We start from the raw sequence: 27,564 nt of genomic DNA on the forward strand, positions 1-27,564 counted from the left end.
AATCAAGCACAATGTACTGTGATAGCATATTTAATTACCCATGAAAATATGCCAAACCACTACATTAGCTTAATTTTTAGTTACAAGAATTTATTTGTATATAGTTAATTTATTTCATTTTGATATAAAACACTTAACAGTGGATGTGACTCTCTTTTAATCTTATTTTTCAGATGTCAGTTGTCCTAAATTAACAATTTGCAGCTCTTGTCAACTTTGACAGAAACGCCATTATTTTGAGGTGTGTGTTTAAATTGTTTGTTTACTTATTTTTTGTCACAATCTGTAATTTTGACTCTTCTTTCTTATTTTCATGGATTTTCACACACTACTGTTGTATGTTTTGCATTTTAATAAGAAAAAAGAAAGGGTGCTTCTGAATATGTGCTTCTTGCTGTGACTGCTTCATCTTGTAAAAAGAAGCCTTGAAGATTTAAAATAACACATTTAGGATAAACACAGTCTGTGTTTTTAACCACTCGAAGAAAGAACATTGAATGAATGAATGAGTTAATAATTTTTTTCAGACCAAAATATTAAAATGAACACATACAGACATATTTCTAAGTATAAATACATATACTAGTTACATATTTGTATCAGAGTGCAACATAAATACAAATGAATTAATATTGTAAACAATAACTACCCATAATATACAACTGTAAGAATATATGCCCACACTTACTCAAATATACCACCTTATTTTGTTGTTATGTCTGAAAAGGGGGTATGAAGAAGTAAACTTATTTAATCATTCCATTTCTTCATCCTATGTCCTTGACATAAATAGTTTTAATGATACCTGATAATTCTTATAAGGTGCTCTTTATTCATACACAGATGTAAACACACACACACGCACACACACACACACACACATTCAAGACATGCTAAATTTCCCATAATTGATGGAACCATATATTTTGCTGTCTACCAGAAAAACCTGATTGAGAGTGTCTGACCATTATTTTGTGATAGATAGATAGATAGATAGATAGATAGATAGATAGATAGATAGATAGATAGATAGATAGATAGATAGATAGATAGATAGATAGATAGATAGATAGATAGATAGATAGTATATCAAAAGTTTTACATACACTTTCTCACTCAATGAATCTCGTTATTTTCATGACTATTTATTCTCACCAAAAGCAACAAAGCTATGAATGAACATATGTGGAATTATGTAATAAACAAAAAGTGTGAAATAACTCTAAACTTTCTTATATTTTAGATTTTTACAAAATAGCCACCCTTTGCTTTGATGACTTTCTCTCTTGGTATTCTCTCCCTGAGCTTCATGAGGAGGTCACCTGAAATGGTTTTCCAAAGAGTTTTGAAAGAACTTCCCAGACGTTCATTGAGGGACAGCCAAAGGTTAATATTTCAGTCATCACAGCAAATACTTTGTAAAAGTTTGTTCAAAAAACAAATATGTTATATTTTTAAGGAATTAAAAATATAACATATTTTAAGTTCTTTTACACTTTTCTGTTTGCTACATAATTCCATATGTGTTCATTCAGTTTTGATGCCTTCAGTGAGAATCTACGTACAATGTAAATAGTCATAAACATAAAGAAAACCATTAAATGAGAAAGGCGTTCTAAAACTTTTGACTGGTAGTGTATAACATCATACCCATATAAAAATTGAACACCTAATGGGGAGTGGTGGTGTAGTGGTTAGAACAGGAGGTTTGTGTTCCAGAGGGGACACAAGGGGCCAGGTTTGTATCCCACAGATTACCACTCTGGGTCCTTGAGCAAGACCCTTAGCCCCAGAATGCTCCCCGGGCGCCGCACAATGGCAGCCCACTGCTCCCTGTAAGGGATGCTCCCTTATAGGGATCATCCCTGTAAGGGATGGGTTAAATGCAGAGGACACATTTTTTTCTTTTGAACAAACTTTTATTTTTCAGGTTCAAATTTTTTTTTTTGAACAAACTTTTATTTTTCAGGTTCAAATTTTTTTCTTTTGAACAAACTTTTATTTTTCAGGTTCAAATTTTTTTCTTTTGAACAAACTTTTATTTTTCAGGTTCAAATTTTTTTCTTTTGAACAAACTTTTATTTTTCAGGTTCAAATTTTTTTCGTTTGAACAAACTTTATGGCCCCAATTTAGTTCCATAAAATTTAGCTCCATAAAATTTAGCTCCATGTTGCAGTTTTCCCGACAAACCAGCTGAAAAATATTCACATTAGTATTTAATCAGATACAAATTTATGGGAATCGTGTCACCAGGGAGCTGAACGCGTCTAATGGCTGTACGCCGTTGCCTACGTCACCGCGCAAGGCGGTGCACTTCCTGCTTTCGGGTGAGAAAGTGTAGAAGATTAGCCAACATAGTTTATTAAATGCTTCTTTCATCTGGCAGACGACATTGGGCGGGCGCGATTCGTTTGACGATTACTCTGTTCGGACTCCCGTTTACCGTCTGCACCCTTGGAGCAAAGTAGGAGCATCTTAACTACAAACATTAATATTATTTTACGGTTTTAAAGAAACATTGTAAATAGAAAGCAGTGGGTTATAATCTGTGAGTGGTGTAATCTGTGTTTATTTACTGTACTTTTCTCATCCCGTTATTTTACCAGTAAACACATCAAACCTATTTGTGGGGATTATTGTAAGCTTTACACCACCAGTATCGGGACCATGCCCTCCTCAGCAGCCCCTCATTTAAAGTCCAGATGTCCACAGTATCCTAAGTCCACCATCGAGCGTTTTCCTGTACCTGATGACAAGGTGGACTGGAATCAGAACTGGCCCCAGTATGACCCAGTGAGCTACACTGCTCCAGTTGTTTTAAAGAAACCTTTCTGGGCTGATCCTGAGATTGGGTGAGCAACGCTTACATTTTTAGATAAATATGGGATGTCGGTTTGAACTGTTTACTCTTACCTGAGCTTTAGATAGTTTGATCACAGAGGTTTTGAGTATAGATTTATCTTCTTCACACTGCCTTGCAAGAGTATTCAGCCCACCTAAAGTTTGTACGTGTTGTCAGTTAAATGCATGTTTACTGGGATTTTGGTTAATTCTAGAATTGCGCCGCTCAAGGTGGCAGCAGGTTGGATTAGCTCTGTTACTTTTGATTCTGATTTATTCTTTTTTGGGAACTATTCCTCTTGTGGTGGATACAGTTGATTTTTTTTTTGGATGACTGTCCACTCCAGTGTCAGATGCTGTGCAGCTTGGAGGATTTTTCTTAATACTTTCTATTTTTGGACATTTGTTATGATGCATTGCCATGGCAACGGGGTTGTTTCTTACAACCGGGAGCAGCTGATTAATATCTCAAAAGCTCAAATAATACTTCAGCTACAACCCCAAATCCCTGATGAGTTGAAAAGGAGACGCCGTGGACGCAGAGCAGGAGCTAAGAGAAGAGAGAGAAGGAGGAAGTTCAAACCATCTCTTCCGTCGATTTTGATGAGCAATGTGAGATCGTTGGGAAACAAGTTGGATGAACTCCAAGCCCTACAAAGGACCCAGCCAGAGTACCGGGCATGCAGTATCATGTGTTTTACTGAGACATGGCTGCAGGATCATATCCCCGACTCCAGCGTCTCTCTGCCGGGCTTTTTAACCATACGAGCAGACAGAGATTTAAAGAGGAGCGGCAAATGTAAAGGAGGTGGACTGGCAGTACTTGTGAACAACAGATGGTGTAATCCAGGACATGTTACTGTGAAGTGTCATCTCTGCAGTCCAGATATTGAACTGTTGGCAGTAAGTTTTTGTCCATATTATTTACCCAGAGAGTTCACCAGTGTTATTTTGGTAACAGTTTACGTTCCACCTTCCGCTGTTGCTGACACTGCATGTGATGCCATCAGCTCAGTTGTTGCTAAGCTACAGACACAAAACCCCAATGCTTTTGTGGCAATTTCTGGTGATTTTAACCATGCTTCACTCTCTGCTACACTTCCAACGTTTCAACAATTTGTCAGCTGCTCTACCAGAGAAAACAAAACATTGGATTTGTTTTATGCAAATGTCAAGGACTCATACATCTCTACAGCACGACCTCCTCTCGGCAAATCAGATCACAATCTTGTTTTTCTCTGCTCGAAATATAAGCCCCTTGTTCAGAGGCAACCTGTAATAACGAGGACTGTGAGAAAATGGTCACAGGAAGCTGAAGAAGCTCTGCAAGGTTGCTTTGAGGCTACAGACTGGGACGCACTGTGCCAGCCACATGGAGAGGACATCAATGCCATGACTGTGTGTAACCGACTATATAAACTTCTGTGTGGATAACATCATCTCCACCAGAACCGTGAGATGCTTCCCCAATAACAAACCTTGGATCACCAGTGACCTGAAGGACCTGCTTAACAAGAAAAAAAGAGCCTTCAGAGAGGGAGACAGAGAATTATTGAGGAGTATACAGAAGCAACTTAAAGTCAAGATAAGAGACAGCAAGGAGGTGTACAAGAAGAAGCTGGAGAGCAAGCTCCAGCAAAACAATATCAGAGATGTGTGGACAGGAATGAAGAAGATCAAAGGCTTCAAGCAGAAAGAAGATCAGACCGATGGAGGTCTGGACAGAGCCAATGAACTGAACACATTCTTCAATAGGTTCAGTTCAGAAACCAGCTTCGCATCCTCCTCTCCTGCTCACAGCCAAACAGACATTCTATCTTCCTTTGACCCACAGCTGTCCAGTAACACCTCACATTTTTTTATCTTCCACCTCAGCCCTAGACCCTTCTGCTTCTACATGTTTGCCTTCAACCATATCAGAAGATGCTGATGCTTCCTTTGCTTCCCCCTTCCACCTGTGTGTCTCAAGAAGTCAAGTGAAGATGCAACTGGAGAGACTGAATCGGAATAAGGCTGCAGTTCCAGATCATGTTAGCCCTAGAGTCCTGAAGGCCTGTGCAGAGCAGCTCTGTGGGATTCTGCAGCACCTCTTCAACCTTAGCCTGGCCCAGAAGGTTCCGGTGTTGTGGAAGACCTCCTCTCTTGTTCCGGTACCAAAGAAAACTCACCCATTAGTCCTCAATGACTATAGACCTGTTGCCCTGACATCTCACATCACGAAGGTCCTAGAGAGACTCCTGTTGGCCCACCTGAGTAAGCAAACAGTAAACCATCAGGACCCCCTTCAGTTTGCTTATCGCTGTGGAGTTGGAGTTGAAGATGCCATCATACACCTGCTTCAACAAACCCACTGTCATCTGGACAAAGCCAGCAGCACTGTGAGGATCATGTTCTTTGATTTCTCCAGTGCATTTAATACAATCCAACCTGATTTTCTTTGTCAGAAACTCCAGAAGACTCAGGTGGAGGCCTCAACAATCTCCTGGATCAAAGACTACCTGGCAAGCAGACCACAGTTTGTGAGACTGAAGGGTTATGAGTCTAACCAGATAGTCAGCAGCACAGGAGCACCACAGAGGACTGTACTCTCACCATTCCTCTTCACTCTGTACACCTCAGACTTCCAGTACAAGACAGACTCGTGTCATCTGCAGAAATACTCGGATGATTCTGCAGTCGTGGGGTGGATCAGAGATGGACAAGAAGCTGAGTACAGGAAGGTGGTGGACCGCTTTGTGGCATGGTGTGGAAACAATCATCTCATTTTGAACGTGACTAAAACAAAGGAGATGATTGTAGATTTTAAGAGAAACAGGAATAAGTCAAAAACTATTTCTATCATGGGAGAAGTGGAGGTGGTGGAGGAATATGAATACCTCGGTGTTCACCTGGACAACAGACTAGAGTGGAGATGCAACTGTGAAGCCATCTACAAGAAGGGACAGAGCAGACTGTACTTCTTGAGGAAGCTTAGGTCCTTTGGTGTTTGCAGCAAGATGCTGCATATCTTCTATAAGTCTGTTGTGGAAAGTGTGATCTCTTCTGCCATCATCTGCTGGGGAAGCAGCATCAGAGCCAGGGACTTAAAAAAACTCATCAAGCTGATAAAAAAGGCTGGCTCTGTTCTGGGCACTCCTCTGGAACCTCTGGAGATCATTGTGGAAAGACGGATTCTTCATAAAATGAAGAACATAATGGAGAACCCTGAGCATCCTCTTCATGAGACTGTCCTACAACAACAGAGTGTCTTCAGTCAGAGGCTTCTTCAGATCTGCTGTAAGACGGAGCGCTACAGGAGATCCTTCCTCCCCACAGCCATCAGCATCTACAACGGCTCTTTGAGGAAACCTTCATAATATGAGCTATAACATTTAATTTCCCTTTGGGATTTATAAAGTATTTTTGAATTTGAATTTAATTGAATTAAACACACCAGTGCATAATTTTGAAGTAGAAGGAAACTGATGCATGGTTTGCAACTTTGTTTTGCAAGTAAACACATGATAAGTGATGTGTTATTTGTATTCAGCTCCCCCAATTGAAATTTATATAGAATCAATGTTTGCTGCCATTACAGCTGCAAATGTTTGAGCATTGCATGTCCAGAGACAGATTTCTTTTGCTCAGTCTTCTTTGTAAAATAGCTCAAGCTCAGTCAGACTGAATGGTGGGCAACTGTGAATATTGATTTTCCAGTCATACCACACATTCCTAATTGCATTTTTCACTGGAGTAATACTAGGTTTCCTTACACATGAATATGCTCTGATCTAAACCGTTCTATTGCAGTTCTGGCTTCATATTTAGGATCATTGCCCTGCTGGAATGTGAATCTCTAACCAGTTTTCTTTCAGGTTTGGCCTGTATATAGCTCCATGCATCTGCATGTCAGCTTCCCTGTCCCTGCTAGAAACAGAATCCCCAGTACATGACGACTTATACTAACATTTATTTACGCCCAAGAGTCCTCTATTTACTTGTTGAGGGACTTCAGAACACAATTGGTTGTACATGATTTCATTTAGGGGTGTACGAGTTTGGGAAACTGAATAGAAAAACATACCAGACTTTAGATTTTCATTATATAAGAAAAAACGTAAAAATCATGTTTACTTTTTGCTTCGCAGTCATGAGCTACTTGATGTTGATGTTGGTATCACATAAAATCCCCCCAAAATATATTAAAGTTTGTGGCTGTGTGTGAGAAAATGTGGAAAAGTTCAAGAGGTATGAATACTTTTCCAAGGTATTTCTACAATGTCTGTTTATTATTTGTCTGTCCTGCAGTTCCTTCTCTCCAAAGTTCAATGCTGTGGATGGTACTGTGGACAGGACGGGCTTTGAGGGAAGCTATAAAGTGGAAAATGGGAAGCCATTGTAAGTTAAATAGTTATTTTAAACGTTTCCCTGAGATCCGGTTAGCAACCTCATAGTGTGTGTTCAGCTGGCCTTTGCAGTATAGAGCTGCAGTATAAAATGTGAAAGCCAGACCTAATGAAACTTTAATATTAATGCACAAAACGTTTGGATGAGGGCTTTCTGTGGGTGCTTGCTCCTGAGTGGAGGACTGCCAATCTGCCTTGTGGTCTTTACTGTAGAGTTGTTGTTTGAACCTGAAATTCCTGATTATATCGCTATTGGTTTCTTACTCTCCCAAGAAATCCTTTTGGACGCACTGGTATGACTGGAAGAGGTTTGCTTGGACGATGGGGACCCAACCATGCTGCTGATCCCATTGTCACAAGGTAACTTTTATTTAGGTGTAAATTAACATTTTGATTATTATTACATTTTACAAGAGAGAAATCCCACAGTCAATAAATTAAACTTGTTCCTTTTTTTTGTAAAACATGTAGAGTTCTCATTCACCTATTATTTGCATGAAGGTCATAATTAATTTCTTGTAATGTCGCATTTTTTTCCAGGGTGGATTATTGTTCTCAGGTGGTTTTTGTAGCTGATAGCTTTTGACATAGTTCTGGTTGTATATCTAACCGCCATTCATTTTAGAAATGGTAGAACTCATTTAAATTGGTTAATTTCCTGGCGTGGACCTGGCTTTTAAGCATAATCGAAAATCCTTTGTAACGGTTGAGGTCGGGCCCATTAAGGGTGCCTAATGTTATTCTACTTTATCCATTCCAAAACCAGTTTTGAAGCGTGTCTGGCACCATTGTCTGGTCACAATTCGTTTAACTTTGACATGGACCAAGCTCATGCAGACCAGGAAACAAGGCTCAGTTCCAAAATGGTGACCTTCAAGGTCAACAGAAATTTGCAGTTGCCAACATGGACGAGACAAATCACTTCTGGAGGAAAGTTTGATTGTGTAAGAGGAGTCGAAGTGAGGCTATCAAACCTGGTGGTTTTAGCATTTTGCTTAGGGTTTGTTTTGCTCTCAGTGGTACTGGTGAATTATACGAAGCTGATCGGATAATGAAGGCCGAGGACCACCTCCAAATGTTGTTTTTAACTATACCTCAGACCAACAGATAGATGGTTACAACTTTGTGAGAAATCAGGTGTTTGAACAGGAAATAGTCCCAAAAACACATCTAAACTGGATTTGACGCGGAGAAATCAGGCTAACATTAAACACCTGCAATGGCCTCGACCATTGCAGAAAATCTGGGAACCATTTTTGAAATGTGCCACTTTTAAACCATCTCTTAGACTTCTGCCAAGAGGAGTGATCAAATATCCAGGCAGAGTTATGCCAGGAGTTTGCTCATTTCTCTGCAATTTAAAGGTAATTTAAGTTACTAATGACTGTATATGTAATTCTGACCTGTGTGGATAAATTCAAACCTGGGCATCCGGTTCCTATTTTCAGTCCAACGTGGAAAAAAGAATGATTTAAATGCATAATTAAAAACCCAGAATTAATTATGGCATGTACTGTATGCCCTTGATGGTAGTATGCAAACCTCTGGCTGTCATTGTAGAGGATTGTTTTCTTTGAACACATTACTTTGTGTGGCAGATGGAAGGTAGATGCCAGCGGAGCTAAGATTCATCACCCAGCCTCCACAAAGCCCATCCTACAGTTTGTGTCAATCAAGAGGAAAGACTGTGGGGAGTGGGCCATTCCAGGGGTAGGTGATGTCCATATTTCTATTTTATTTAGTTGGACCTGCTGCTTTGTACCATGTTTACCGTGAATGTTTCTGCTTTCATTTTATAAAGCTCTCAGGGATGCTGTGGAGAATGACAAAATAAACTTACATGTGTTTGTTTGGAGGAGTTGAGAGTATCCAAGATTCCCATGAAGACTGTTTCAACAATTCCCCTCCAGCTGTGACAGATGAAATGATCAAACTTGTTGAGCAGATTTCTAATTTTAGGATACTACGCTAGAATTGGGATTGTTTTTTAACTGGTTTTAGTTGGGCAAATAAATCTTTGAAGCCATTTCCTGCTTTTTAAGTCTGAGATATTGGGACTCCCTGGCATGCTGTGAAATACTTATTTGTCCATGCTTGCTGGTTTTGACAGGGAATGGTGGACCCAGGAGAACAGATTTCCCTCACGTTGCAGCGGGAGTTCTCGGAGGAAGCCCTGAACTCGCTTTCATTGAAGCAGTCGGAGAAAGGTGAAATCCAACAACGCATCAAACAACTCTTCGACTCAGCAGGGTTTCAGGTGAGTAGATGATTCAGACCAAACAGTTTACCGTCGCATTTTAACCAAATGTATTTCAGCCAGAAACAAATGGTGGATGGGTATGTTCAGCTCTAGATGTATTTATTATTATTTGATAGAGCAGCAGAAAGTAGTGCAGGACTGCAAGGTAAAATGAAAAGGATACATGTTATCAGCCTTTTTGAGAAATAAAAATCAGAAAAGTGTGGCATGCATTTCAGTACCCCATATTCTGACTCATGAAAATTAAATCCAAGGCAAAAAAACTAATTAGTAAATTAAGTCCAGCTATTTGTAGTTTAATCTCAGTATGCAGGGGTTGGACACAACATTATGGGTGACATACCAGAGTTCAAAAGAGAACAAATTGTTGGTGCACATCTTGCTGGCGCATCTGTGACCAAGACAACAAGTCTTTGTGATGTATCAAGAGCCACGGTATCCAGGGTAATGTCAGCATACCACCAAGAAGGACGAACCACATCCTACAGGATTAACTGTGGATGCAAGAGGAAGCTGTCTGAAAGGGATGTTCTGGTGCTAACCCGGATTGTATCCAAAAAACATAAAACCACAGCTGCCCAAATCACGGCAGCATTAAATGTGCACCTCAACTCTCCTGTTTCCACCAGAACTGTCCGTCGGGAGCTCCACAGGGTCAATATACACGGCCAGGCTGCTATAGACAAACCTTTGGTCACTCATGCCAATGCCACATGTCGGTTTCAATGGTGCAAGGAGCGTAAATCTTGGGCAGTGGACAATGTGAAACATGTATTCTCTGATGAGTCCACCTTTACTGTTTTCCCCACATCCAGGAGAGTTACGGTGTGGAGAAGCCCCAAAGAAGTGTACCACCCAGACTGTTGCATGCCCAGAGTGATGGTTTGGGCTGCCATATCATGGCATTCCCTTGGCCCAATACTTGTGCTAGATGGGCGCGTCACTGCCAAGGACTACCGAACTATTCTTGAGGACCATGTGCATCCAATGGTTCAAACATTGTATCCTGAAGGCGGTGCCGTGTATCAGGATGACGATGCACCAATACACACAGCAAGACTGGTGAAAGATTGGTTTGATGAACATGAAAGTGAAGTTGAACATCTCCCATGGCCTGCACAGTCACCAGATCTAAATATTATTGAGCCACGTTGGGGTGTTTTGGAGGAGCAAGTCAGGAAACGTTTTCCTCCACCAGTATCACGTAGTGACCTGGCCACTATCCTGCAAGAAGAATGGCTTAAAATCCCTCTGACCACTGTGCAGGACTTGTATATGTCATTCCCAAGACGAATTGACACTGTATTGGCCGCAAAAGGAGGCCCTACACCATACTAATAAATTATTGTGGTCTAAAACCAGGTGTTACAGTTTCATTGTCCAACCCCTGTATATACAGCTGTTACGTGAAATTATCTGTGAAGATCAAGAAACACATCCGACTGGTCTGGGATGGAGTTCTAGAGGGTTTTAAGGCAGAGTTGGGTTATAAAATAAAATTGGAGCTTAGAACTTCCCATCCAGCAGCGCAAATCTACTAAGATATGGCCGTACACCTAAACTCACAGGTCGGGAAAGAAAAGCATCAATCAGAGAAGCAGTCAAGAGGCCCATGGTAACTCTGGAGAAGCTGCCAGGATCCACAGCTCAGGTTACAAGAATTTGTTGGCAGGACAGCAGTTAGGTCTGAGATCCACAAATCTGGCAGTTATGGAAGGCTGGCAAGGATTCAATATTTTCCTGCACAGTATCAAGGAATCATATAATTGTGATGCTACTATTTAATATTGCTATAACAGTATTAGTTATGATTAACCCACATTTTCCACAGCCTTTTCTGTCTTTTCCTTCATCACAATACCCCCCCACCCACCACTCTTTGCATCCAACCAGTCCAAAGTGATTGCAGTGATTGTGATATTGCACAGATTAGTATTGTGATGACTATTACAATTCAATGCATTGTGCAGCCCTGGTGGCAGCGTCATGTTGTGGGGATGCCTTTCTTCAGCAGGGACAGGGAGTCTGGTCAGAGTTTATGGGAAGATGGATGGAGCTAAAATCAGGGCAATCCTGCAAGAAAACCTGCTAGAACCAGAGCTACAATGGAATGGTTAAGATCAGAGATTATTCATGAACTAGAATGGCCTAGTCAAAGTCTAGGCCTAAATCCAGTTGACAGTCTTTGCCAAGATTGTGACAAACTGAAAGTTGCTGATCACAGAAGCCCCCCCTCATCCTGTCTGACTGTAATTGAGCAAAGCTGGTAGAGACTTAGCCAAAAGACTTGTGGCAAAAGGTAAGACTCCAAAGTGCTAAATGCAAAGGCCAGCCACACGTTTCACCAGTTTTATGCCCTGCTTTGTTTTTGTCTGTCACATAAATTCTATTAGAAAATGTGGGTTTAATATAAGAAAAGGTGAAAAAGTTCAAGGGGTCTTAATACTGGCATATTTGGTCACTGGATCTACATCCAGTGACCAAATATGGTTATAAGGAAGCAGTGAAACAAAACACAAACAGTTTTAGAGAATATAGTAAATCCCTTTCTCCATCTGTCTCCTTTCAGGTCTACAAAGGCTATGTTGATGATCCAAGAAACACTGACAATGCCTGGATGGAGACGGTCGCTGTCAACTTTCATGATGAAGAGGGTAACTTTTCCTTTTTTTTTTTTTTTTTTTAAACATCCTATTGCTACCGGTGAATACTCATCCTCTAAATATTCCTGTCTTTGCAGGCAACAGCGTGAGCGCGCTGCCTCTGCAAGCTGGCGATGACGCAGGAGAAGTCCAGTGGGTGGACGTGGACTTGTCCTTCGCCCTCTATGCAAACCACTCCCACTTCTTGGAACTGGTTGCCAGAGAGAGGAACGCCCACTGGTAATCCGAAGACAAAAAGCTCCTCTGATGTAACAATGAAGCAAAGCAGAGCCTCAAGAGCACTTGTCTATTTAGCAAGCATGGCCCTTGATGGGAATCTTTCCTCTCTAATTTATTCATTATATTCTCTTAGTAATAATGGAAAACATAAAATGCATTTAACAAGTCAGCATGATAACACAAACCCTAAAAAGACTTAAATATGCCTATATGTACATACCAGCTCTTAAATTACCTGTAGTTACATCTTTAAATCAATTTTTATTTTACAATAAGCACATTTCTCCTCCTGAAACTGGCATATTTCATCTTTAGATCAAAACGTTCTTATAAAGTGAGCCACTGTTGGCTCCTTCAGTTTAGGAAAGTGTACATTTAGTTAGGGTTGGCTTGAGTTCCTGGATTTTATGTTTTGGAACATCTTTCTACCAGCTTTTCACAGCTAGAGACTGAGGTTTCGTCCCATTCTTCTTTGCAAAATAGCTCTGTCTCTATAAACTGCACCCATCAAGTCTCTACTCAGATTTTCAGTTGGATTTACATCTGGACTTTGACTGGACCATTCTAATGCATGGAAATGCTTTAAATAAACTATTCCATTGTAGCTTCAAATGTGTGTTTAGGGTCGCTGTGTTGCTGGAAGGCAGCAAATCCCAATCTCAAGTCTATGCAGCTTCTAACAGTTTTTATTTTTCCAGAACTGCTCTCTATTTAGCTCAATCCATCAACTGACCAGCTTGCCTGTCCCTGCTGAAGAAAGGCTTCCTCAAAGCATGAAGGGTGGTGTGTTCATAGCGATGTTCACTGTTGGTTTTCTGCCACACATAGCATATTGCTTGAATTACAAAAAGTAATTTTTTTGTCTTCAGCGAATATAATAAATTACACACAGGTGGACTCTATTTAACATTTAGGTTTCTAAAGGCAATTGGCCAAAATACATTTTAATTAGGGTTATCAGGGTTAGGGGGGGGGCTGAATACAATTTCATGCCATACTTTTCAGATTTTAATCAGTGAAAAAAACAATTAGATGCTACTTTGTAATGTAAAATGATTTGAAATTTGTAGTTGTAACAAATTATGCAGATATTTAAGGGGTATGAATAGTTTTAAAAGCCACTGTATCTGCCATCAAGTATCAGAAGGAAAGTTGTGCCTTGAGCAAACCAGCCACATATTTGTAGACACTGCTAGGCTGGGGAAGGCATAAAGGAACAGGTCAAGTGTAAGCAACGGGTTATTGAATATGGTGCACATCAAAAAGAACAGTGAGTATACTTTCTCTGGTGTTTATTAATAAAGCTCACTGGTGAGGGAGCACTTTCTGACTGCAGTTGGAGGACTGAGCTGTTTCCATGTTCTAACAGGCGGTGATACCCAGAGTACTTCTCACTCGACAGCCTGCGTTTCCAAACTCTCACATCAGCTCATGTCAGCTTTCTGCAGGGAACATCAGAGGAGCGATGAAAAATGCAGAAACGGACTCCGAAATGGACACCTTTGCATGAATATTTATAGAGTTTTCTGGGGTTTTTTCAGCAACATAATTTTTTCTCTAAGCTAGAAATGAAAATTACTTGAAATAAATTCAATGTGTGCAGCAAATTGGATACAGTTCATTGGTTGTAGTTCCAGGAAGAGCAGAAGTATCCAGCTGCAGTGCGGTATAAGTTGGAGCCTCTTACAAGAATACACTAATTAAATAAGGGCCAGTCCAAGGTGGCGCCACAAATCCAATCTGCCTTCTTTCAGACCAAAAGCGTTTGCCAGTTTGATTCAATATGTTCAGAATCAGCTTTATTGCCAAGTTTGTGCATACAAACAAGGAATTTGACTCCGGTACACTTTGCTCTTTTGTTCTGTTTTTGCATTACAGAATATACATATTTACAATGTACAATATACACATATCTAATAAAAAAGGTGCATTTGCAACATCTGTATGCTGTTGTTCTGTACTCTATTAAATGTTCATCAGAGAAACAGCCTGGGGGAAGAAACTGTCTTTGTGGCGGCTAGTTTTAGTAAATAGTGCTCTGTAGCGACGGCCTGAAGGTAAAACTCTAAACAGTTTATGTGCAGGGTGTGTGGGGTCTGCAGAGCTTTTGGCAGCTCTTTTCCTGACCCTAGACCTGTATAAGTCCTGGATGGAGGGAAGGTCAGCTCTGATTATTCTCTCGGCAGTCCTGATTATTCGTTGCAGTCTGGACCTGTCCTGTTTTGTGGATGAGCCAAACCACACTGAGATGGATGAAGACAGGACAGATTGAATGATGGCAGTGTAGAAGTTTCAACTCTGCAAAATAAGTGAACAGATTCTGCTGTTTGACTAGAAAAGAAAGCTTTTCTTCACACTCATATAGATGCTTTTTCATTTCTTGCAGCAAAAGCCTTTTTTTTAAAAACCACCCAAGCACTAATCATTTTTGTTGTGGGAAGAAAGTATAACAAGTCTTTCATCTTATTCTAGTCAGGGCTTCATTAGACGCTTTAATGTCTAATGCCACTTATGATCCGAGGCATAATCTATAGCCAGAGTCGGCCCAAAGAGTAAACAAACTGAGCAACTGCTTAACACTCAAAAATAACCGGGGACACACAAGAGGGCTTGAACAGTCGCAAGCTGTTTTTATAAATCAAATTGTTATTTTGTATGAGTGATACATGAGTGGTAACTGTGCAAAATAAAGTATGTGATCCTTGATATTAAAATGTTAAACATGAAGCAGTGTAGTCTGACTGTGAAGTCAAATATTTTAACATTTTACAAAAAGCCCTTACTGTTTTATGCCCTGACAAACTGCTGGAGGATAAGCTATTATAACAATATTATGTTACATGAATAATGGACATTTGTTGGGTGACATAATGGAGATTTTGGGCAGTCGTAGTTGTAAGGGGCAGAGTTTGATTTGGGGCCTATTTTTCTATTAACAGTTTCTCCTGCTTGAGCTGTGAATTTCTCCTGATTCATGAATTAATTATGCTGTTTGTTCACTAATGTTCACAAACGGTCCTCTGAGACCATCACAGAACAGCTGTATTTATACGGAGAACAAATCAGACACAGGTGGACCTGAATATTTTATTGCTTTTGCAAAGACTTTAGATGAGAACAAAAATCTAATTTAATCCAAATTAAAAAGAAAAATAAACAAGCCAACTTTGTACTCTGTGATTAAAATATTTATTTAAATGATCATTTGATTTATTTAGGAAAAAACTGTATTTCGGCACTTATTTCATGGTCCTAACAGTGCAAGTGGCAGTTTCAAATGTTTTGATTAAGCTATTAGAGCAACTACATTTCCCAGAAGTATTTGAGGCAAAAGACGCCCATAGCTGACGACGTGGCTGAGAAACGTCTCATCACCGGCTTTGAGTGGACCGGGGTGATTCAAATCGGAGAACAGTCTGTCCTCTCATTGCTAGTTCGGGATTTCTAAAGCATTCGGCGGTCTTTGTAATATTTTGACCTCATCACCGTGCAGTTATGTTGGGTAAAGTCAAGAGCCGAAATGCGGCTAACGCGGACTCCATAGCTGGCGGCGTGTCCTGTGATGAGCGGATCTTGCGGGACATTCATCAGCTGTACACGGAGGCAGACAGCGGTGGGTTACATTACTTAAATAACGGCTGGTAGTAGTGCAGCTACGTTTTTTAAAACGGGGTTTGAGAAAAGATGTTGCTAGTTACCCCGGTAACACAATGGGTGTTCGGTGGGGCTAAGTGTTAGCTACATTTGCTAATAAGGATTTAGTGATTTCGGCTGACGTTGCACTTGTTTGAGTTTATGCTAGTCCGGTTAGCCACCTCTACTTTGTCAGGCTGCATATTATATACAGGGGTTGGACAATGAAACTGAAACACCTGGTTTTAGACCACAATAATTTATTAGTATGGTGTAGGGCCTCCTTTTGCGGCCAATACAGCATCAATTCGTCTTGGGAATGACATATACAAGTCCTGCACAGTGGTCAGAGGGATTTTAAGCCATTCTTCTTGCAGGATAGTGGCCAGGTCACTACGTGATACTGGTGGAGGAAAACGTTTCCTGACTCGCTCCTCCAAAACACCCCAAAGTGGCTCAATAATATTTAGATCTGGTGACTGTGCAGGCCATGGGAGATGTTCAACTTCACTTTCATGTTCATCAAACCAATCTTTCACCAGTCTTGCTGTGTGTATTGGTGCATTGTCATCCTGATACACGGCACCGCCTTCAGGATACAATGTTTGAACCATTGGATGCACATGGTCCTTAAGAATAGTTTGGTAGTCCTTGGCAGTGACGCGCCCATCTAGCACAAGTATTGGGCCAAGGGAATGCCATGATATGGCAGCCCAAACCATCACTGATCCACCCCCATGCTTCACTCTGGACATGCAACAGTCTGGGTGGTACGCTTCTTTGGGGCTTCTCCACACCGTAACTCTCCTGGATGTGGGGAAAACAGGAAAGGTGGACTCATCAGAGAACAATACATGTTTCACATTGTCCACAGCCCAAGATTTGCGCTCCTTGCACCATTGAAACCAACGTTTGGCATTGGCATGAGTGACCAAAGGTTTGGCTATAGCAGCCCAGCCGTGTATATTGACCCTGTGGAGCTCCTGACGGACAGTTCTGGTGGAAACAGGAGAGTTGAGGTGCACATTTAATGCTGCCGTGATTTGGGCAGCCATGGTTTTATGTTTTTTGGATACAATCCGGGTTAGCACCCGAACATCCCTTTCAGACAGCTTCCTCTTGCGTCCAGTTAATCCTGTTGGATGTGGTTCGTCCTTCTTGGTGGTATGCTGACATTACCCTGGATACCGTGGCTCTTGATACATCACAAAGACTTGCTGTCTTGGTCACAGATGCACCAGCAAGGCGTGCACCAACAATTTGTCCTCTTTTGAACTCTGGTATGTCACCCATAATGGTGCATTTCAATATTTTGAGCAAAACTGTGCTCTTACCCTGCTAATTGAACCTTCACACTCTGCTCTTACTGGTGCAATGTGCAATCAATGAAGACTGGCTACCAGGCTGGTCCAATTTAGCCATGAAACCTCCCACACTAAAATGACAGGTGTTTCAGTTTCATTGTCCAACCCCTGCATTTTTTGGACAAGACTCAGCTGCGATGTTTTATGCAGATGTACCATATTTTCTGTGTTTTAGCCCATAGAATTAAACCTAGCCTAGTCATAAAACTGACTTTAATGGTAGTTTTGTTTGTGTTCTGGTGTTTTCTGCAGGGCTGATTGCAGTAGCTGAGTCTGTAGGGGTCAAGCTGCTTCCACCCAGGAAGAAAATCACGGTGATGCTGATAGGCAACCACTCTGCTGGGAAAAGCTCCTTCATCAACTGGTAAATATGGGTTTCCTTTCTGCAGGCTAGATGTTACAACCACAAGCTTCAGTGTATTTTATTGGACTTTATCCCTCTCTTACTGTGATTCCCCTAAATAAAATCTAGCTAAACCAAAGGAACTTCTGAAATCACCTAAATAGTAAATAGAGTACACCTGAGTGTAATTATTTCTCAGTATAAGTACACCTGACCTCAGAGGTTTATTAGAGGACATTGGTGAACAGCATCATAAAGACCAAGGAACAAAGTAGACAGGTCGAGGGTAAAGTTGTGGAGAACCTAGGAGCGGAGTTGCATTATGAAACAATATTCTAAGCTTTAAACAACCTTTCAGCATCATGGATGGATTGTGCTGAAGATGACGGATAGCTGGACGTGCATCTGAATAGAACCGGTTTGAAAAGAATTTCTGGTTGCCACACCTGGTTGGAGCGTAAGAAGCCGACTAGGTGTCACCTGTGTGAGTTTTTCAATACAAAATAATGGCTACATTTTAAACCAAATATTAGCCAGGAGTCGTCGTTGAGATGTGTTGAATCATACAGTGCATGCAAAAAAAAATTCGTTGTTGAAAGGAAAACATAAGAAATCCTATTTGGGATTTGCTACGTAGGGAACACGGCAAACAGGTGAAAGAATCTGCTTTGATCAGATTAGATCAAAACTGAGAATTTGGCTTATTGTATTTTCAAAGTCACTCTGGGGGTACAAGTTGCATCAGTCAAAAAATGCGACATGAGGGGAGAAAAAAAAAAGTTATTTTTTTTTCTAGTGGTACAGGAGCAGAATATACTTTAGTTGTCATATGCCTAGAGTGCCCTATCGCAGTTGTAGACGGTAATGTTTAGTCCTTGGTTCATGTCAGTCAGTATGAATGAACTTAAATTAATTTAAGAATGTTAAATTGTGATATATATATAAGTTGCATCTAACTTTAAGTCACAGGACCAACCAAACTATGAAAAAAAGTTCGAGTCATTGTCCAGAATATATGGTACATGCAAAAAACGCAATGTGTGGCAGAAAACGATAACTGCATATCACCCTGAACACATTAACAGCATCATGGTGACACAAGGAAGCTGGTCAAGCAGGATAATAAAGCTAAGCATACAGTCAGTTATAGTGAAATGGTTTAGATCAAAGCATATTCATATGTTAGAATGACCCAGTCAAAGTCCAGATCTAAATTCAGTTAAGAAGCTGTGATAAGACTTAGAAATTGCTGTTGTTACTGGTGATAATTGGTTTTGGTTTTTCATGTAAAATTTCAATTAAATACCTTGAAGTTTGTTGTTGTAATGTGACAAAATGTTCAAGTGGTCTATACACCTCAAAAGTATTGTACATCTTCATTAGGAGTGCATTGATTGATCGGCCCTGATTTCCTTAATTTTGGGAGATCGGTGATTAGCTGAAACTTGCATTTGAAACCGATCTTATCCACTCATCTTGTCTACTTATCTAACCTAGTGTGTAGGTTTTGGTTCTTTTTAAAATGTGAAAAATGAAAGACTAAAGGAGCGGCAGTGCTCTAAACGTTTCATTTATATTTGAGAGCATTGCCTCCTGTGCAGTTAAAACAAGTTTGTATTGTTTCATGGGTATTGTTCAACGTTTTTCAATAAAATAAGACAGGTCACAGTAAACCTTCAAAGTTCCAGACAGTGTCGGTCAAAAAAAGAAATTGGTATCGGCCAAAATTGAAGTCGGCAGGTCAGGATGTTTAAAGATTGATGATCTACCAGAAAACTGGAATCAGGGCATCCCTAATCATCATACATCTTATACACTGTTTGACCCAATATACAACTATAGTTTGTTGGTTTCTTTTCTCCTGTGATGCATTTTAAGCTGCCTCGTATATTTGCCACACATAAGCATTTGCTTTTGGCCAGGTATGTGGAGGAGCACATCCAGCGCACTGGTGTGGCTATTGAGACGCAGGGCTTCAGCTTTGTTACAAGTGGTCGCAAAAGAGAGTCCCTCACGGTGAGTGCAACAGCAGCAGATTATCTTTGTGGAACAGGAATGTTGTTGGTCAAGGTGTTAATATACATTCATTTTTGTTCTTACTCGGTTGATTTCCAGCAGCAAATATTTTAAACCCCAAGTCCCAATATAAACCGCTTTCGCTTTCAGTGCCTGTTGTATTGCCAATGGCTTAACTCATGACAAATGTGTTGTTTTCATCTTTAGGGAAATGCAACCCTTCATCTATATCCACATTTCAAGCCTCTGCAGGAATTTAAGGGTGAGGACTTTACTGATTGTGATTAATTAGCATCAAAAAATGCCATGGCTGCTTGTTTTTCCCTCTTTCTTTTAACACAGAAGAAAAATGGTTCATAATCTTTTTTATATTTGAGCCATTATGATCTATATACTGTTCTCGCATAGCTTTCCAACTTCTTTTAAATTATTCTCAAGGCGTTTCAGAGTACCTGAGCACAGAAATCTGCACATCGCGGCAGAAACGGTTCAGCCTGGTGACGTTCGTGGACTCTCCAGGCTTGGTGGACGGAGATATGAAATATCCCTTTGATGTAGATGAGGTGATCCTCTGGCTGGGTGAGTTGCAATCAAATTTTGCAGATTTTTATTTGTAAATCCTTATTCTTTAAAATTATGCACTGGTTTTTGCTGGGCTAATAAGTTTATGGTTGTAACATCTAGCATGCAGAAAGTCTACTCTCTGAGATACATGCAGCCAGTGTAAGAATTTTAGAACTGGGGAGATGTGTTCTAGACTCTCTTAAGAAACCTGAATATGTAGAAATTTAATATGTGTGTTGATTCTTGATCGCTCTTCCTTTGGTCCAAAAGGTAGTTTTGATTATTCTACTGATGAAAATTAACGCAAATCCACACATTGATTTGATCTACTCAACGCTTGAATGGGTTTATAGTCAACTGGTGACATTGTAATTCAATTCAGTTTATTTATATAGCGCCAATTCACAACACATGTCGTCTCAAGGCACTTCACAAAGGGTCTAGAATGGTGTAGGGTTGTTGGGTAGGTTAGATTAAACTACTGAGTGTTAGAGTTTGGCCATTTTAGAATGGGCTATGTGTAGGGGTAGTAAGTAAAATAATAAACTGATAAGGTTTGTCCATCTAGAGCCCACTGGTGGCCATTGTTATACAAAAAACCACAAGGATTGAGGGTACCCGTCTCTGTCAGACTGATTATAACCATTGGAAAAGAGAAGGGGTCATACAGGTAGCAGAAATGGAGGGTGTGTTTGCACCTCAACCATAACTGAGCCGGTTTAGGCTAAACCTGACTCCCTTTCTCCATCCAACTGGGAGGGAGGAAGGCAGAGGGAAAAATAACTGGAGAGTGTGGTTTCCTGTTGCGTTGTGTGAAAGATGGGTAACTTTAACATGGGCTAAGTCAATTCAATCGAATCATTCAGATTTCAAGTCAGGTTCATACATTCCAATTAATCCTAACCATTGAACAGTGCAGTCAGATTAAGTTAATTATTCAAATTGGATAAAAGTTTTTCTATCTAAGGAAACCCAGCAGATTGCATCAAGTCAGTGACTTGCAGCATTCACTCCTCCTGGATGAGTGTGTAGAGACAGTGGACAGTCACTGGCATTGACTTTGCAGCAATCCCTCATACTGAGCATGCATGTAGCGACAGTGGAGAGGAAAAACTCCCTTTTAACAGGAAGAAACCTCCAGCAGAACCAGAACCAGGCTCAGTGTGAGCAGCCATCTGCCACAACCGATTGGGGGTTGAGAGAACAGAGCAGAGACACAAAGAGAACAAAGAAGCACTGATCCAGGAGTACTTTCTATGGGAAGGAAAAGTAAATGTTAATGGATGTAGCTCCTTTAGTCGTTTCATCTAGAAAGAATGAATAGATAAACTTTGAGCCAGTTTTCAAGGTTAAAGTCTTTTCGTTGTCCGCTGAGCCAACCCCTCCCTCCTACTTCCTTAATTCTAAAAGGGGATTGCTCAATCCAGCTCTCCATCCAACGGGTCCGGACTTCCCTAAACCTGAGAGGTCTTACTAAATAGGTTTACTGAAAGTTCTGTTTAAGCTGGTGTCGGGAAATGATTCGCCTAGGAGTCAGTAACAGCTTAAATCCAACAATACAATTAATTATCACAAAAATAGTACTGAATCAATCAACTCAACCTGTCTTTCCCTGATGCTGAAACTAGTGGATTTAAAGAGGCTCATCCATGAACCTGATGGAGAAGAATTCTTCTGGTGACAACGAGTGGTTTCTTGAAGGGAATACGACTTAATCTTCAGAAAGAGAGAACATATAATTAGTTACAGTAAAAGTTCAGTCAATTTCCATGTCTAGGAGAGAGAAAGGGTTAAACACTGAAAGACAAGGCTATGTGGATCATCTGTAGAGGGTGAGCATTAAGTTGTTGCCAGCAGAAGCTCGGATGATGCCCCTCTCGAGAAAGGTGTCACAGGTAGACACAGAGTCAGGCCAGGTGTAGCTTCTAGGAAGAGAAAAGAGAGATAACATAAAGGTAGAAGCTGAAATAACCGCAAATAATGCAAAATTGGAGAGTAGTGTGAGAATGTAGCAAAGAGAGTGAAAGTGCTCATTATGTCCTCCAGCAGCCTAAGCCTATAGCAGCATAACTACAGAGATAGCTCAGGATAAACTAAGCCACTCTAACTATAAGCTTTATCAAAAAGGAAAGTTTTAAGCCTAGCCTACTTCTAGAGACTCTAAGAACCACCAGTAAACCTGCAGTCTGAGAACAAAGTGCTCTGTTAGGAACATATGGAACAATCAGATCTCTGATGTATGATGGAGCTAGATCATTAAGGGCTTTATATGTGAGGAGGAGAATTTTAAATTCAATTTAGTTCCAGGTTCAAGTCCTGGCCCACTGACATGTACTGCATGTCCTCACTCCTTTCTCCACTCTATATCCTGCCAACTCACTTTTGGAAAAATGGAAATAATTTAGTGAACACCTCCCAATTACAGTTTTCGGACACATATTACCACAGAGATTTTACAGCCATCTTCCATGATTTGGGGTTCTTTGTTGGGGTTAAGGGTGGTTCCACCCATTGTCCTGTTGAATCAGGGTAGGCGCTACTTGTTGTGATGTAGAAGTCGCTCTCGGGGTCATTTCTTTTCTCCATGCTTCATCCTTACCTCAGCAGGTGGCCGTTGTCCTTCATAACGTTGTTCTATCAGTCTTTGTGTACTGTCTTGTCTTCTGTTTGTGGCAGAGGCTGCTAGTGACTGATTCACAGAATAAAACATGCTGGAAGGGACGTTGTACACAAGAGTTTAGACAAAATAGATCTTTCTTTAAAAGATGTCTTCTTTCCTAGCAAATATTGCAGAGCTTTGTTTAGGTTAATGCTCCTCTGCAGTTTTGAAAAGTATGCAATTAGATTTCAGTGTTTTCCAAGTAGAATAAGGATTGAAACATATTTCCAAACTCGAGCCCCCTTTCCATTGTCAAAGGTTGTCATTCCTTCCACCCTTCTTTCTTTGTGTCCATCCTTATATTCTTCAGTCTTCTTTTTCCTCCCTCCATTATCTTTTGCCTCACATTTTGCCCTCCCCTCGTGTCCTTTCGTTCAGTTTTGTCTTTTTCTTCTTTCTACCAATCTTTCTTCATTTCATCCTACCTTTTGTCCTTCTTTCTTAAAATAGAAAACTGAGTCTGGAAAAGTCTGGAAAAATCTGTAGGAAACCTGTGTTTAGAAGATTTTATGTATTGTTTAGATTGAGGATATGGGCAGGTTTAGGTGAATAACTTTCTTCTGATAGTCTATTGCTCACTTATGAGCATTAAAAATGTCTAGCTTATTTAAACCTCATGTTTTCTTGTCTTTTCCATTTTAAGCAGCTGCTCAGTCAATTCTGTGTGACTTCTGTTGAATTTAAATAAGTCAAAATTATTATATTATGCTATTTTATAGGAATTGTTAGAAATATAATAAATGAGATATTTCCCACTTAATCAATGTATTTAAAGAGAGGGTTTATTGTAAGATCCAGGGCTGAAAAAATTAATCGTAGTGTGATTAGTAATCGAATAATCGTTAACTGGAGTATACAGACTCTGAAACATGATATTTACTGAAAGCACAAACCACTCAGTAATTAGGCCAAAATTGTGAACTAATTTATTTACATTACTCTTTACTTTACTTTACTCCTCAGTTGGCATAGATTTAGCTTCACCTAGTTGAAATTCTATAACAAATTTCCTCTTAAGCACTTTTTGGTAACGATTATTAATCGATTATTCAAAAAAATAGTCAACATTTTTCCTTCACATGTTGAGCTCACAATTAGTAGAACCTGTTTTTCTGAAGCTTTTCTCACATCTCTTATGTTTTGTGCACAAAACCCATTTATTGCCTCAAATAAAAAGATGAACACATTCGGTTTTCTAGACCAACTGTTACAATAAACTGACTTGGGTTTCTGAGTGAGAACTATAAAGACATTTTAGGACTGAACAGATATTGTTGCATTCTAATATCAAGATGGTTCCTAACGCTTTATTTACCTGTAATAAGAATGTATTAATTTGACCCCTTTTTTGCAAAGGTGATTCTAAATGTTGTGGAAACTAATGACGTTATATTGTTGCTTTCAGGTGATCTTTGTGACCTTATCCTGGTCTTCTTTGACCCCATGGGTCAGGCTCTGTGCAAGCGCACCCTCAACATTGTGGAATGCCTGAATGAAAAACATGGCGATCGGCTGCGCTTTTATCTGAGCAAGGCAGATGAAGCTGGCGGAGAGTCAGACAGACAGGTAAACTCAGCTACAGATTTGTCCAGGAGCTCTTCCACACTGGTGGAGCTAAAGTGCTTTGCAAAAGTATTCATACCCCAAACACTTTTTTATTTGTCCTAGAATCATCTTTATTTGCCAAGTTTGCACACAAAAACAAGGAATTTGGATTTATATTGCAGGTTTTATTACACACAGAGGAACTCTGTTTATCAGGAAACTTCAAAAAAGCTTTGGATTGCTCTGACTTGTAAATAATTAGTCTTTATGCTGCACAATTGTGCAAAACCTTGCATTGGTCTATCACATGAAATCCAAATAAAATTCTTTGGATTTTGTGGCTGTAATATGGCCAAATATGAGAAAATGTGTGCATGAATACTCCTGTTACAACATAATTTGTTTTCTATCTAGGGAACAAGTCTGTATGACAAAGCACATGTATTTGAAAAAATGAATATGACAATTTCTTGGGTTTAGCTTCTGAATTTCAGTCTGTCAGTCACATTTTGGAGAAGATATGCGTATGATTGATTTGATTTGTTGATCTAGTGGAAAGGACTTACAGATTGACTAATTGATGCTTTGTTTATGTATGTTAGAGAGTAATGATGCAGATTGTGCAAGAGCTCTGCAAAAGACCAGGACTCAACAAATGTGGCTTTGACATGCCCACCATTTACATTCCCAATCCAAACAAGGTAGGACCTCATGTCTCTCTGATCACATCAAATATGCATGAAAAAAATCACTAATTACTGTTTTTACTCTCTTCATTTCTGTGCTTCTATGTCCAGCCCAGTCGCTGTGTGAACCAGGTTGAGGATGTCTGTCGTACCATCGAGAAAACCATCAACCAGACAGTCCAGAATACTCTCAACTCCCTGGAGACGGACTGTGAGCTCATCGGCGAGGCCATCACGGATAAACTCACGAATGACAGGTGAAAAACACATCTCACAAGATATTTCTGTGGCTTTCTATTGTTGGAGTTTGGATATCTGAAACGCAAAGAAAACGTTTTTCTTTTAATTCTGGCATTACATTGGTGGTCCAGTTCTTCCGTTACATTTTATTTATTTTATTTATTGACTTTAATAAATACTCACATTAAAAGGGATTCATTAGCAGGTTACACACCGCTTTATCATTTTCCAGCCCTGGATAAGTTATGGAGAAAGAAAGTGGAGCATGAAAGAAATTGTGAATTTGCAGATTTTATTTGTTTGGGGCATTTAGACCTTCTTAGGTCAGCCATAGACTGGATCTGTGTGTGAGTTTAAAACCTGGGTTGGTTTAGGCATCGAAACGCCTCCTTCTTGAATGTTTAGGAACAAAAAAGTAATAAAGATGTCAAAATGTTACAAACTGAGTTGTAGTGTAATGAAACCCAACTAGGTGAATATTTTTGCATCATTTGTTTTATTTAATGAAAAAGGGACAGTGGACATCAATAAATAAGTAAATAAATAAAATATAAATGTACCCGGGTTAGCCAACAGGCTGCTTTTTACCACTGCTCCTTGTATCAAATGTAAATATCTTGTAAATGAAACATAATTTAAATTACAATAATATAATATTAACAAAAATACAAACATTACATTAAAACTGAACATATACAACAAATATGTGTACTAAAGATATATGGTCAGTTTTTTGTTTTTACTCAAATGTCTGGAAAATCAGTGAAATTTGAGGATGGAAAAGTGAGATGTGATGCAGCAGAACCTTGATCATTTGATCCCACAGGCAGAACAGTCTGGAGAACAGACGGGCCCGCTGCAAGAGCTGCTTCCTGACCCTGCTGGGTTTCTGCATCCCACTGGCTCTGCTCGGCTTACTGGTGCTGGGGACGTTGTCCCAGGAGCTACTGGTGATGGCTCTGGGCCGCCAGGGCACAGAGACACTATCGCTCTATCTGGTGAGCGTCCAACCAGGGGCAAAAATCAACCGCTTTGCTGTTGTTTTTAAAGTCTGGATAAAAATCATGGCTGCTTTGTGTTGCTCAGGCTCCTATAGTGAGAATATTTGAATCTCTGTCTGGAGAGCAGCAGCTTTATTGCTGTGGTGGACTGGTCCTTCTCTCTTTCCTGCTGCTCATCATTGCACACTTCTCCTTCAGGTAGGAGGCCTCAGACCATCTGTGCTTTCAGTTTGATCAAATATAATTAGGTTACTGTCTGTTAGTTTTTGTTCTCTTGCTCCATCCCAGCGTATTTCTTGGGAAGAAATACGCTGGGATGGAGTAGTTTGTTCTTGCTTATACAATGTTTTTTATATCAAGTTTGATTATGACAAAAAAAATGTACTCAAAAAGCAGCCAAGTTGGAAAAACATCCAGTCAAACATAAACAACTGAGTGTCTTGAATTTGTAGTTATCAGAACATCTGGTTTATCCCAATCTAAATAATGTGTATATTATTTCCATTAGATTTTTTCCTGAACGCCAATCTGTGCTGCCACATAAAACTATTCACACCCCTGGAACTCTTTTACATTTTTGTCATGCTACAACCAAGACCTTCAGTATATTTTACTGAGAATTTATATGATAGACTAACACAAAGCTGTGGGTAATTTTAAAGTGCAATGAACTAAACTTCTCCCTCGACTCTCTTCAGGACTCAGCCGACTCTCTCCAGCAAACAGAAACGGCAGCTCCAGGAGAAGCTCGAGTACATTCAGGAGGTGGTGAAGACCAAAAAGGTATCTGCTTCCGACCTGGTCCTGGCAGCGAATGGTCTCTTTTGGGTTTTAATGGTCTGTTTGTTTTATTTTTTATCCCTTCTAGAAAAAGTTGTATGAAGAGTATCTGCGGCAGAGCGTCAGCGATCATGACATGGACTTGTAAAAAAAAAAAAAACCACTTGGGACCAATATGCCAAGATTTCACACCAGCTCAAAGATGTGTCTTCATTTCAGAAAACTGCTCCATGATCTGGTGCTTTTGACTTTGTCACAGACTGTTAACATGATGTCGGCTCTATAAACGGTACACTACCTGCAGATCAGATGAGCTTGTTACTGGTTTCTTCTTTCTTCTGAGCACTTTCATGCTTGTGTCCTG

The 27,564-nt window shown here is 40.1% G+C and overlaps 2 protein-coding genes across 3 annotated transcripts; both read left to right on the forward strand.

Moving 5' to 3' along the window:
• The first annotated feature begins 2,287 nt into the window (after positions 1-2,287).
• On the forward strand, positions 2,288-13,898 carry LOC124865057 (ADP-ribose pyrophosphatase, mitochondrial-like). 2 transcript variants are annotated; one of them, XM_047360063.1, is made up of 9 exons: positions 2,288-2,465; positions 2,608-2,853; positions 7,130-7,219; positions 7,501-7,587; positions 8,826-8,937; positions 9,338-9,484; positions 12,057-12,141; positions 12,228-12,369; positions 13,739-13,898. In XM_047360063.1, exons 1-9 carry the CDS (start codon positions 2,368-2,370, stop codon positions 13,743-13,745), a joined length of 1,014 nt encoding a protein of 337 aa, XP_047216019.1. In that variant the 5' UTR covers positions 2,288-2,367; the 3' UTR covers positions 13,746-13,898. The 2 variants fall into 2 exon arrangements, with proteins under 2 accessions (XP_047216019.1, XP_047216020.1); XM_047360064.1 differs by lacking the exon at positions 13,739-13,898 and having other exon boundaries at positions 2,289-2,465; positions 12,228-12,981.
• A 1,806-nt stretch (positions 13,899-15,704) lies between these two features.
• On the forward strand, positions 15,705-27,508 carry si:ch211-11k18.4. Its single transcript, XM_047358535.1, has 12 exons — positions 15,705-15,982; positions 17,619-17,730; positions 19,632-19,725; positions 19,933-19,987; positions 20,164-20,304; positions 24,354-24,514; positions 25,096-25,194; positions 25,291-25,436; positions 26,246-26,417; positions 26,506-26,618; positions 27,119-27,203; positions 27,289-27,508. Exons 1-12 carry the CDS (start codon positions 15,865-15,867, stop codon positions 27,346-27,348), a joined length of 1,356 nt encoding a protein of 451 aa, XP_047214491.1. The 5' UTR covers positions 15,705-15,864; the 3' UTR covers positions 27,349-27,508.
• The last annotated feature ends 56 nt before the right edge of the window (positions 27,509-27,564 follow it).

The sequence above is a fragment of the Girardinichthys multiradiatus genome, chromosome Y, assembly GCF_021462225.1.
Source record: "Girardinichthys multiradiatus isolate DD_20200921_A chromosome Y, DD_fGirMul_XY1, whole genome shotgun sequence".
NCBI classification, from domain to species: Eukaryota; Metazoa; Chordata; class Actinopteri; order Cyprinodontiformes; family Goodeidae; genus Girardinichthys; species Girardinichthys multiradiatus.